At 45.5% G+C, this 12,856-nt stretch overlaps 1 protein-coding gene across 13 annotated transcripts in view; it reads right to left on the bottom strand.

The window, feature by feature from the left end:
* Positions 1–2,179: 2,179 nt before the first annotated feature.
* RAP1GAP2 (RAP1 GTPase activating protein 2) overlaps positions 2,180–12,856 on the bottom strand; it is a 194,054-nt gene continuing 183,377 nt past the window's right edge. For all 13 annotated transcript variants that reach the window (XM_080982917.1, XM_080982926.1, XM_080982923.1 and 10 more), the window contains 7 exons: positions 12,733–12,851; positions 11,523–11,636; positions 10,903–11,020; positions 10,175–10,301; positions 7,671–7,747; positions 6,570–6,610; positions 2,180–4,836 (listed from right to left, as the gene is read on the bottom strand). In XM_080982917.1, coding sequence (XP_080839043.1) covers positions 6,602–6,610; positions 7,671–7,747; positions 10,175–10,301; positions 10,903–11,020; positions 11,523–11,636; positions 12,733–12,851 — 564 coding nt within the window. In that variant the 3' untranslated portion in view covers positions 2,180–4,836; positions 6,570–6,601. The remainder of the gene's footprint in view (positions 4,837–6,569; positions 6,611–7,670; positions 7,748–10,174; positions 10,302–10,902; positions 11,021–11,522; positions 11,637–12,732; positions 12,852–12,856) is intronic.

Here is a 12,856-nt window from a genome sequence, read left to right as displayed (position 1 = left end):
AATCACAGCTGGAGAATCACAGCGCCTGCTGTGGCTGCAGAGACCGGTAACTCGTATCTGCTGTCTCCTACATTGCTTCTGCTGTGTCAACAGCACCAAAGTGACCCCTCTGGGATGCAAGTCTCTGCAGTATGTATGGAGGTCCTGGGCTCCTTCCAAGTATAGGAATCACATTCCATTTTATGCAAGCTCTGGATTTAAGTCTGAAAAACGCATCGGCTGCCAGTGAGAACAAGACCTTGAGGGGCCACCAGGTGGCAATATGAGACACTGCTGATGGAAACAAAATTGGATTGACAAACAGGATTCAAATGGGAGCTTTGCGAAGATGAAATGAGAAGTGGAGAATGGGGATGGGGAGAGAAATCTAATTCAGATTCCCCCACAGATTCAGATGCAGGATGAAATGAAGGCAGCAATTCTTACTGGCTGGCAATCTTCTGGGGCTGATGGGAGTTGGGAGCCCAAGAGCATCTACAATGTAAAGTCTTTCTCCCCAGCATAAGACGTTCAATGTGTGCTTTAAGTTGCCATGCAAACATGTCCAACTGGGCTGCTCTATCATCTGTGTGTCAAACTTCATCCTAAGGACTCGGGTGGTGTGTATTTTATTTGATTGTACCGCTCATAGGAGTGTACGAGACAATGTTTTCATTCCTCTACCCCATTTCCTTTTGCTGTTAAAGTCCACATCAGTATTGGCCAATCATTCGGGGGGGGGGGGGTGTCGTATTTGTTGAGTTATCCTCTTAGAATCAATCATAGAATTGCAAGATTGGAAGGGACTCCAAGGGTCATCTAGTCCAACCCTCTGCAATGGAAGAATCACAGCTAAAGAAATCCTTACACAAGCCCCCCGCAACCTGCGTTTAAAAACCTTCAGTGATGAAGAATCCACCACCTTCCAATGTCATATCATGGGACCTGTTCTCTGTTACTCTGTTGTTTCAAACACAGTTCAAAGTGTTGGTGCTGGCCTTTAAAGCCCTAAACGACCTCAGCCCAGCATACCTGAAGGAGTGTCTCCACCCCCATCGTTCAGCCCAGACACTGAGGTCCAGCTCCGAGGGCCTTCTGGCAGTTCCCTCACTGTGAGGTTACAGGGAACCAGGCAGAGGGACTTCTCGGTAGTGGCACCCACCCTGTGGAACACCCTCCCATCAGATGTCAAGGAAATAAGCAACTATCTGACTTTTCGAAGACATCTGAAGGCAGCCCTGTTTAGGGAAGTTAGGGAAGCTTTTAATGTTTGATCGTGTTTTTAATATTCTGTTGGGAGCCACCCAGAGAGGCTGGGGAGGCCCAGCCAGATGGGTGGGGTATAAGTAGTAATAATAATAATAATTACTATTATTATTATTATTATTATTATTATTATTACTATTACTACTACTCCAGAAGGCAGTTATTAGAAATGGGTGGAAACTGGAGGGAAGCAGATATCAGCTCAACTCTGGGAGAAAGTTTCCAACAGCGGAATATGATAAATATATAATAATATATTTATACCACGATCTCCCCAGACAGGACCAGGCTCAGGGCGGCTAACATCAAAATATATAATACATTAAAAACATAAAATCAAACAATTGATTAAAATACAGCTTAAAATTAAGATCAGAATAAAATCAGATTGCAACCCACAAATTATAACTATAGGGGTTAGGAGCATTAAGTGCTCACCAGGCCCCACCTCTTCCCATTTGTGTTATTTGTGCAAGTCTTAGCTATTTGTGCTGGTCTTATATGAACTAGTGGGAAGCGTTAGGGAGACCACTTACATGCAGGGTCTTATAAGGAGAGGAGGGTCAGACTGGGACCCAACCAAAGGCCTGGCGGAACAGTTCCCTCTTGCAGGCTCTGCAGAAAGGTGTCATATACAGCATATATTCAACAGAAAAAAACAGTGGCAATTTGTTGTTGGCAATGGACAGCTGGACATATAAAGGGCCCCATTATCTTCAGTAGCTTAGGGCCTCATCAAACCTAAATCTGGCCCTGAATGGGATTTTGGTGAGATCTTCCCATGTTGGCCGGAAAGTGGGGGGCAGGGGGGCGGGGCTTGCAGCCCATGTTGGGGGCAGGGGGTGGGGCTAAGCACCGTGACACACACCTGTTTTCCACTTCCTTTGTCCTCCCCTCTGTAACACCTGCATGAACAAAAAACCTAAGACACTGATAGACACAAAATATTTTATTTTAATTGTGAATTTTGCAAAGACACATTTAAGCAACAAAATATACATTTCTGACCTGTCTGTAGAATTTGTTTTATACAATAACAAATACAAGAGGCTACCGTAGCAATAAATTAAATATACATTATTTACAACGTACATCAGCAACCGGCTACAAAGCGTCGCCTCCTCACAAACAAAAGAATTATATTTCATTTTGTCAGAGACCTTTCGAAAAAGAATTCTGCTTTTCTCTCACACACTCACACTCCCTGCAACTATCATTTTTTCTTTTCATTAGGAGCCTAATTAAGAGGAAAATTTTCCTGCTCTGTTGAAATGAATGAGACCTTTTGGATACCCACAAAATCCAGCATTTACCATCGAGGGAGATTATTTTAAATACCATGCTACAACCATGAAGAAGAAAAAGAAGAAAAGTGAAATGCATGCTTTGTATGTTTTATTTTTTCACCCAACAAAAACAAAATTATTTTAGAATTCAAGGAGAAATGGAATTGTGGAGTTTCAAGGAAGGAGAATTTGCATTTTTATCCCTTCTTCAAAACTCTAGAATGCAGAATTGGCAACTGATATTTACCAGCAGCAGGTTCTGAGCAGACAAAAAAGGATTTCTTTGCAGCAGCACATATTTTGCTGCCAAGAAGACATGATGACAGCCACCAGCTCAGTCGACTTTTGTAGGGAATCGGGATAAATTCATAGAAGGTGGAGATATCAGGCACAGTAGGTCATTGGACCTGGGAGGGCTACACTGGTGCGGAGGGGGGGTAGAGGTGCAGAAAGGAGCAACTAAAATGAGCAAAGAGCTGGAGAAACACCCTTTTTGAGGAAATTTTCCCGCTACAGTTTCCTCATCCCTGCCCTACAGAATTCTGGAAGCATTTCAAGGTGATTCGTGAACCATTTTGACCCAGAGTACCAGATCTTCATTTCCTCACCCGCTACTCTGCAGTCCAACAGGACCAGCCAGCTGCCAGTCACCTGAAGTCATAAAGTTCAAGCTTGCTTTCTGCCTGCCCCACCCTCGATGCCACATATGACTGTGGTTTGGGGGAAACCACCTCAGTGGCCAAATGGGGAGACTTGGTGGGCCAAATCTGGCCAGTGGGCCAGTGAAGGTTCCCTACACCTGCTTTAAGGCAATCTTCCCCAAACAGTAGTCCTCTAGCTCTTTTGGACTACAACTCCCACTGGGCCCAGTTGGCATGGCCGCCATCTTGTTGCGTTGATATGGCCCACAGGAGAAGGCAGCCTTCATGCTTCAGAGACACACGCAATCAAATATTCAATAGCAGCCTAGTCTCATTGGTGCCAAATTCGTGGACAGTGATGACCATGGCTTGACCACATGGGGGGTGGTCAGAGCCTCTCTTAAGTCAGCCCAGGAAAAAAAATTAGGCTCACTTAGGAGCTCAGTTGCCCTTTATAGGCGTATTAGTACAGCTGAAAGGTCAAGGGAGAGAAACAAGACAAAGAATGCTCCATTAAGTCCTCAACAGCAAAACAGGTGGAAGATAACAAGCGGTAAGTTACAACGACTGTGAAGGCAGATGAAGGCTGCAGCAGATAAGAAACTACCAGTTGTTTTGTTACTCAGGCCATCAGAATAGCACATTACTGTGAGGACTGTGCATTGATCAGTGTGCACTGATCTCCACACATAAAGCAAGGCGTCTTCCAAAAACCCACTCTACGGAACTCCTAGCCTCAAGATGTTCTGATGGCCATTTGCTACAATAGCTTTAGGGGGAGATTAGAAAATTTCACAGGGGAGGAGAAATTTGCTGTTGGCTTTCAGCTCCAGTAGCTGAATTAGGCTCCCAGGTTCCCAGGCAGGGTGCTGCTGGGGGGTGAGGGCTGTAATTCGCTCTGGCTGTGGGCTTCCTAGGGAGATCTGCATGGTCACTGTGGTGAACAGCAGGCTGGGCCAGACACACCTTTGGTCCAGCAAGTCTCTTCTTATACTCTAGAACTGGGCTTGGGAAGGAAAGAAAGAGAGGGAGTAGAGACTTAAGTAAGGAGAAAAGATGCCACATTCTGAATTGACTGAGGTTGTCTTTCAAGGGGAAGAAGTCCCACTTGCAGAATAAGTTCATTTGCATTAGAAAAAGGACACTTGACTTTAGGCCCTGGGAAGGGAAGAAATTAGCCTATAATATCACTATGAGTGATTATTTTTAAAAAACCAAAGTAACTTTCTCAAATCATCAGGAGAGCAGCGCTCATGACCTTCAGTCAAACAGCTACAATTAAGGACAAGGAGCACACTGGTTTTGCAGATTTCAGAATACCGAACGGAAACAGGGTAAGAAGCGGGTTCAAGTATAATGTCAGCAGCAAACCCGTCTCCTCTCCCCAGATGTCCTTTGGATCATGAGGGACGGAGCAGAGACAATGGTCGGCGAGGGAAGAGAGTCCCACAACCTGTCAGGTTCATCTCCCGGGGCATCTAACCCAGCCGAGGCGTGGCAAGGTAGCAGCTCCCTCAAGGTCGGACGGGAACATCTGCCTGGGTGAAGCACATTTCATACGTGGCAGTGGCGCATAGTGTGGCGGACGGACGTTGTCAGTCGAAAAGAGCGTTTTCACGTAAGAAAAACAGGAAGGAAGGAAGAAAAACCCGAACAGAAATGCCCTGGAAAAGAGGAGGAAATAAATTAGATGGTCCTTAGCTAGCAGTTCAAAAGCATGTCAAAGTGCAAGTAGATAAATAGGTACCACTGCGACGGGAAGGTAAACGGTGTTTCCATGCGCTGCTCTGGTTCGCCAGAAGCGGCTTAGTCATGCTGGCCACATGACCCGGAAGCTGTACGCCGGCTCCCTTGGCCAGTAAAGCGAGATGAGTGCCGCAACCCCAGAGTCGGCCACGACTGGACCTAATGGTCAAGGGTCCCTTTACCTAGCTAGGCAGGGGTACACTTAATATTCACACTGAATGCATGTTTGTTTTGCAGCAGAAGGCATCACACAGCATAGCAATGGGGCTTACTCCCAATCAGATGTCCACAGGGTTAGAAGCCTTAGTCCAGAGATCATCAAGCTTTAGTGGGGCAGTGGGTGCATTTGAAATGTTGAGAAAGTGAGGCGTGCACATGGCATTAAATGGCTGCCACATGGTGCGTGGTACAATGGCTTCCTTGTAGAATAGGCCTAGCCACTGCACACAGGAACTGAGTCAAATGTATCACTGTATGATGGAGTGGGGCCCGCTGCTTTTAAAAAGGTTGTGCACCTGCTCCTTGAAAAGCCCACCATGAACTTAATGCTGTTCAGTAATTACCTGCCAGTTACCAATACCACTTTTTTTGGGGGGGGGGGAATGTGGCGGAGACATTATTATTATTATTATTATTATTATTATTATTATTATTATTTTATTTGTACCCTGCCCATCTGAATGCGTTGCCCCAGTCACTCTGAGCGGCTTCCAACACACATAAAAACATAATAAAACATTAAACATTTTTTAAAAAAAAAATCCCTATACAGAGCTGCCTTCAGGTTGTGTAGTTCTTTATCTCCTTTACATCAGGGCTGCCTTCAGATGTCTTCTAAAAGTCAGATAGTTGTTTATTTCCTTGACATCTGATGGGAGGGCGTTCCACAGGGCAGGTGCCACTACTAAGAAGTCCCTCCGCCTGGTTCCCTGTAACCTCACTTCTCGCAGTGAGGGAACCGCCAGAAGGCCATCAGCGCTGGACCTCCGTGTCTGGGCTGAACAATGGAGGTGGAGACGCTCCTTCAGGTATACTGGACCGAGGCCGTTTAGGGCTTTAAAGGTCAGCACCAACACTTTGAATTCTGCTTGGAAACGTACAGGGAGCCAACATAGATCCTTCAGGGCTAGTGCTATATGGTCCTGGCGACCACTTCCAGTCACCAGCCTACCTGCCACATTCTGGATTAGTTGTAGTTTCCAGGTCACCTTCAAAGGTAGCCCTACGAAGAGTGTGTTGCAGTAGTTTGTGGTGGAACAATTTCAAGCTTTCCTGGGTGGTAACTGGTTATCTGGATCAAGTTCAATCTGGGTTCAGGTCTGGGTTCTGGACTGAATCAGCCTTCCCTCACCCCACATGCGCTGCCTTGCCCCTGTGATTGGGGCCCCCCGGGCCATGTGATGTTAGCACACCGGGCACGCATGCCCTGTGATGTGTGCGCATGACATCAACACACCCCACGGCACACATGCATGGCTGCCACAGAACTTTGAGGGGACCTGGCACCTTCATTTAAATTTGGGGTGGCAAAGTCCCTGCCACCGCCCTCCTCAGCACCTCTGCCTCTTACCTCCTGCTGGATGCAAAAACAGAAAACAGAAAAAAGGACCAGGAGGACCATCTTTGTGAGACCTTGGCCCAACTGACTCACCTTTTTGGGAGGTCTGTAGTCTTATCCATCAGCTAATGTGTCTGCAAGGAAAGGAAAAGGATCAGCTGACTTCACTTCATGCCTCATTTGCTCTGTTGCAGCAATGTGTTGCCCTCCAGGTGTGTGGACTCCACCTCCCATTGGCTCCCACCCACCCCATGCATGGCCAGAAGTATGGGGTCATGGAACTTGTATTCCGCTGTCTAGTTTCCCACAGCCATCTGGTTGGCCACTGTGAAGGCAGGCCTGATCCAGGAGGGCTATTCCTATTACGTCCTTAGAAGCATTGCCATCATGGTTAGTAGCCACTGATAGCCTTTGCCTCCAGGAATTTAAAAGCCGTCCAAGTTAGTGGCCATCACTGCCTCATGTGGCAGTGAGTTCCATTGTTTAACTATGCGCAAAACTTTCCTTTCTCTTCCACAATCTTCTTTGGATGCCTTCCGGCGTTATGAGAGACTGCGGAGGGGAGAACTTTTCTCTATTCAGTTTCTCCTGCCCATGCATAATTTCCTAAACTTCAATCTTGTTGCCTTTTACCCACCTTTTCTCTAAACTAAAAAAAAAAGTCCTGAATGTTCCTTCCTAGGGGAGTTGCTCCATTCCCTTTGATCGGTTTGGTGACCCTTTTCTGAACCTTTCCCAACTTTTCTGTATCCTAGTTGCCGGGAACTGCAGATGGGGAGATTGCTGCTTCACTCATGTCATGCTTGCGAGCCTCCCCTTGGGACATACACATATGGTTAGCCTCTGTGAGAACAGGGCCTGGATAGCTCAATTGGTTAGAGCATGGTGCTGGTAACGCCAAGGTTGCAGGTTCGATCCCTGTATGGGAACAGCTGCGTATTCCTGCGTTGCAAGGCTTTGGACTAGATGGTCCTCAGGGTCCTTCTAATTCTATGACTAGATGGGCCAATGTACAGGCTCGTCTTGTATTCTTATGTTTGCTGAACTACAACTCCCATCAGCCCAAGCAGGCATGGCTAATGGCAGGGGATGATGGGAGTTGTAGTTCCTATAACATCCAGAGGGCCAAAGGTTCCCCAGCTGTAGATTGACCAATGTCTTAAGTCTACAGCAGGTTGATACGTTCAAACTTACCGGGCCAGAACTTGAATGGCTAAGTTTATCAAAACGAAATTTAAGATTTGACCTCGGAGAATTCCTGCTCTTCATATCTGTTTGAAATAATAATAATAACCCAGTGAAAAAAAAGGTGTTTGCTTCAAATGATTGAACTCAAGAGTCGCCAATGAGGTGCCCTCTAAATGTCACTGGATCACAATCCCTGTCATTCCCGATCATTCCTGTCTGGTAATGATAGGAGTTGATGTCATCTAGAGGGCACCAGTTTGGCTACACCCAGATTTAATGGAATGAATCTAAACCAGACTGGAACCAGTTTAGTTTAACAGAAGCCAACTGCTAAAATGGAAACAACAATGTGTTAATTTTGCGGTGGCCTGGAAGTGGGAGGAGGGCCCCCTGCTCACATGACTTTCCCCAAGCCATCCTGGGAACTGTAGTTTACCCCTTACAAACTACTATTCCTAGCACCTTTAACAAACTACAGTTTCCGGGATTTGGGGGGAGGGGAGCCATGTGCTTTAACTTTATTGTGATGTACGCGGGGTTAAAGTCTTTCATTATTTCAGATTAGTTAAGAATTGCCCAGGAAAAGTCCCAGCAAAGGAAGAATGGATACAAAAACTTATGGAATATGCAGAAATGGCAAAACTTACTGGAAGAAGAAGAAATGAAGATAACAATTTTTTAAATAAAAGAAAGGAAATGGTTTATTGAATCTTTACAGATAAATTATAAACAGATAAAAACACTGGCAGGATTACTGTAACAACCTGCAGTTTTATAAGAGCATATATTTAAAGAAGACGAATAAATGAGCAAATTAAGTTAATTTGGATATGCAGAAGATATTAAAAACAAATTTAAGGAACCACAGAAAGAGGAGAAAGGAAGTCAAGTTTTGAAATGTCAGAATGGTTGTAATATTAGTGAAATGTATAAACTTGAAAAGTATTATTATTATTATTATTAATAATAATAATAATAATAATAAAGAATTGCCCAGGAAAAGAAGCAATATAGCTGCAGTTCAACCCACTTCCTTGAAAGCAAGTTCCGCTCAACCTCACTGGGGCTTACTTCTAAGTAGGACTCTCCTGTGATCATCTTTTACATGCGAACATCTGATTGTCAGGAGGAGAGCAACCGAAAATGAAATGCTTAACCAATTATTGAAGTTTTTGATGAAAGGAGTGGGAGGGGGGTGAAAAAAAATGAGGGTGGGAGAGAAGGAAAGGAGACCTGAAGATCTTCCTCTTTTTCCTAGGTTGATCTATGTGACAAAACAGACCCTTTTTTATATATGCTGATTTCGCCCCAGCCATGCAGGTGTGCTTGCTAATCACCAAGAGCAATCCAAGTTGGTTAATCGAGTGAAGCAAATTTCTATTTTTGTCACTGTAAGAGCCTCATGGGGAGCTAAGGGAAACTTGTCACAGATAAGTAGGATGGTTTCAAGGCAGCCCAGCACATTCTGATCTTATGTGTGCGCTGATTCTGCTTGATTTTTTAAAATTATTATTACTTATTATTACTGTACATTTCATATCAGCTTGGATAGCTCAGTTGGTTAGAGCATGGTGTCCATTTGGGACAGCTACATATTCCTGCGTTGCAGCGGGTTGGACTAGATGATCCTCAGGGTGCCTTCGAACTCTACAATTCTATTATTTACAGCCCACCTTTTTTCTAAATAGTTCAAGGTGGCAAAGGCCCTACTCCTTTTGGTGCACTAATGTATCATTATCCCCAGGCCATCACAACCATGAAGGAAATTAGCCGGAGTTAATCAACTTTTACACTTGTCTTACACGTGATGATTTCATTGGATTTGCGATAGTTAGCATCCTACTCAGTATACAGGGTCTGACTTAGTCACATGTTACTTTCAGGGGCTTCGAAGTGGGGCTACACAACCTATCACACACACACACACACACACACACACACACACACACGTCTGACATTCCCTTTTCACACTCAAGCTCTAATTAAATTCGAACATCTATTGAACCCAGCCATTTAGCACCCACAGACCAATAACTATATAAAAAAGTACAAGTTCAAAGGTGGAGGACAGAAGGAAAAAATTGCCACCCAACGTGTCTTACTGAGGGTGGATCTACACGGGGGGCGGGATGCTATAAATAAGCCAGAAACTAAATCGTTTTAACAAAAAAAAAAACGCTATGGAAAACCGCAAATATTTTTTCTTTGCTCTCCAGCAGCATCTGGTGTTGCATGTTTATAACGCATTCAAAATGCTGGGTGTTTTTTTAAAAACTAATGTAGCTGAGTCATGAGACATCCATTGCCATAACCAGGGGCGGACTTTGGTAATCTTTGGTAACGTGAGTGGGCCCCAAACTTGGCACCTCCAAATGGATCTTCTCAATTATGGATCTTCTCAATTTTTGCACCCCCTCAGCTCAACACCCACACTGCCCGAAATCCAGCGCAGGCCATAACTACCACCAGGCTCCTACTAATACCATCTGGGTAACTTTTGCCCAACTCACCTGTTGGGCTCCTGCTCATTATCACCGGTGTGGCGGCAGATGCCAGAGCCGGATTCTCGTTACTTTGGGAAGGGCTGTAGACAAAGACGTCTTGCTTGAATGGTGACGCTGTGGAAGGCTGGCTGCCCTGAGGAAGATTGAGGGAAAGGAAGAGAGTTGGAGACTTGATGGCAAAGTGCAACACACATTTTGTTCCTGGAGTATTTTTGAGGAGGGGGAACTATGTGATTGGGGCAGGGGTCACCAACACGGCGCCTGCAAGTGCCCATGTGCCGGCCAGTTCCTCCTATGGTATCCGCAAAGGGTCTCAGGAACTATCCCCTTAAAAACCACAACACGCAAGGGAATGTTTGTTTATCTTAATCCATGCCTGGCTGGTCCTCTCCTATGCAAAACTCATTACGCCAAACAAACCAAGGCAGCCATTTTGGAATGTTCCACATTCACCACGCTGGCCATTTTGTAATTTGCCCCATGGCAGCCATTTTGTGACACACGGCACAATTACAAAAGTGCCCCCTGGGCCAAGAAGGCTGGCGGCCCCTGGCTCATTGGCGTGTCGGAGAGATGTATGTGGCTGCGAGACTAAGAGGCTGAAATGATATTGTGCCCAAGGAGAAGATGGGGGCAGCCGTGTGCCTCCTGGTTTATGCAAATGTCAACCGGCTCAGGAACATTGGCCCCCTGAGAGACCAGTCAATATTGGGAAGTGAAAACTGCATTATTACCAGGCTTTCGTATTCTTCCATATTTTCACTCTCCCCTGCCGTGCTGCTGAAGCTGCTGGTACTTGAGGAGGAACGGGAGATGTTTGACCTTCCGTTTTCTTTGAGTTTAATAAATGGCCTGGAAGTCAAAGGAGAAGAAGGCAGAAAATTAAAGCTCGATGGTGGTGATGGAGCTTAGAAAATCTCCATCTCTGAATTCCTCCCCCAGGATTTGGTGTTCTGTAATACCCCATCTTGTTTCCAAAGCTCATCTGCCATTCTTTTTTGTTCTCCCCCTCCCCCCCGGTTCAGACTTTGGGTTGTATCCACAAATTCACACTGTACAATTAAAGCACAATTATACCACTTTTAAACAGCCAGAATCTCCCTCAGACACAGATCTGGGATCTGTGGTTTGTTCAGGAGTAGCTGCGAGTTGTTAGGAGACTCCAATTCCCCTCCCAGAGCTATAGTTTTTATAGTGGTTTAACAATTAATCTCTCTCGAATCCTGGGAACTGTAGTTTACTCTTCACAGAGCTATAGTTCCCAGCACCCTTTACAAACTACAACCCCCAGGATTCTTTGGGGGAAGCCATGTAGTTTCAACGCATGGTATGGACGCGACTTGTGTTTACTTACCTCTCTTTGTTGGGACAGATCTCTGGAGAGCTTGGGTTCGAAGAGGCCTCGGACCTAATTTCTTGAGAGGTGTGTCCTCCTTCAGGGGTCTTTGGTGTTCCTGAGCCACTGTCACTATGAAAAGAGCAAAACACTAGAGTAGCATAACTTTCAAACAAATCTATCTTGCCTTCTCATACCGTTAACATTCTGTTCCAGCAGGTCTTAAATGTGGCTGTAAGGCTGGGTAGGAACAGCATAAATAAGTGTGTGTGTACAGAGCTGTCAGTACAGTGACTGCTCCATCACTCTTTGAACCCAAAGATCTGTCCCTGAAGTGAGGAAGAACAGAAGTGATGGGGTAGGAATCTCTGCCTTCCTCAGAGGAATAAATTTGTGGCTGGCAGGAAGGTGAGGAATATCTCTACTAATAATATTTTGCTAATGATGTTGTCACGCTGCAGTTCACATGGCTGCCAACAGGTGTCACTGCAAACTACAGCATGACAACAAAGTGATCTCTCAGAGCTGCAGAGCCATAGCAGCAGTATAGGAGGGTGAGGAGAAGAGAACCAGAGGTGGAGGCAATCCAGCAAGTAAGTCATATGAATAAGCAGCCTGGTGCCCCAGGCCAGTGAGTGGAGATATTGCAAAGTCTAAGGGAAGGGTGTTTTTTTTTTGTGAGGTGTCAAGAGAAGGGTGGCTTTGACAAATAGTATGGGGTGAGAGGAAGAGTGGCTTTCATGAGATGAGGGGTGGTGGTCAGGTGGAGCTGGGTGCAGCTCCTAGTAAACACATATATAAATGTAAACACGCTAGCATCCAGCACAACTAATTACAACTACTAAACAAATGGAAAAATCGTTAAGATGTCTGCCTCAACCCTCAACAATTTTCATGTTGTTCCAGGGGCAGCAGAGTTTGAAAGCTATGGCTACAACGAAAATAAAACATACAGTGGTACCTCGGGTTACAAACACCTCAGGTTACAGACTCTACTAACCCAGAAGTAGTACCTCAGGTTAGCCCCAGGATGAGAACAGAAATCGCACAACGGCGGTGCGGCGGTGGCAGGCCCCATTAGCTAAAGTGGTACCTCAGATTAAGAATGGTTTCAGGTTAAGAACAGATCTCCGGAACGAATTAAGTTCATAACCAGAGGTACCACTGTATTGCAATGCCTCCAGAAATGCACTGCACCAGAACGATCCATCTGTTCTGAGCAAGTTACCATCGAGTCCGAGGCTCTGCCTGGCTCTCTGATCCAGTGTGCAGACGAGGGAACAGCCCTGACCGCCTCTTTATAGGACTCCTGGACTGGTTCTTGGCCGTAGCTGCTGATACCGGAGGCTGAG

Source organism: Podarcis pityusensis, assembly GCF_964106645.2.
Source record: "Podarcis pityusensis genome assembly, chromosome: 15".
Lineage (NCBI taxonomy): Eukaryota > Metazoa > Chordata > Lepidosauria > Squamata > Lacertidae > Podarcis > Podarcis pityusensis.
Note: the sequence above shows the minus strand (reverse complement) of the source record. Positions and strands in the feature narration are given on the sequence as shown.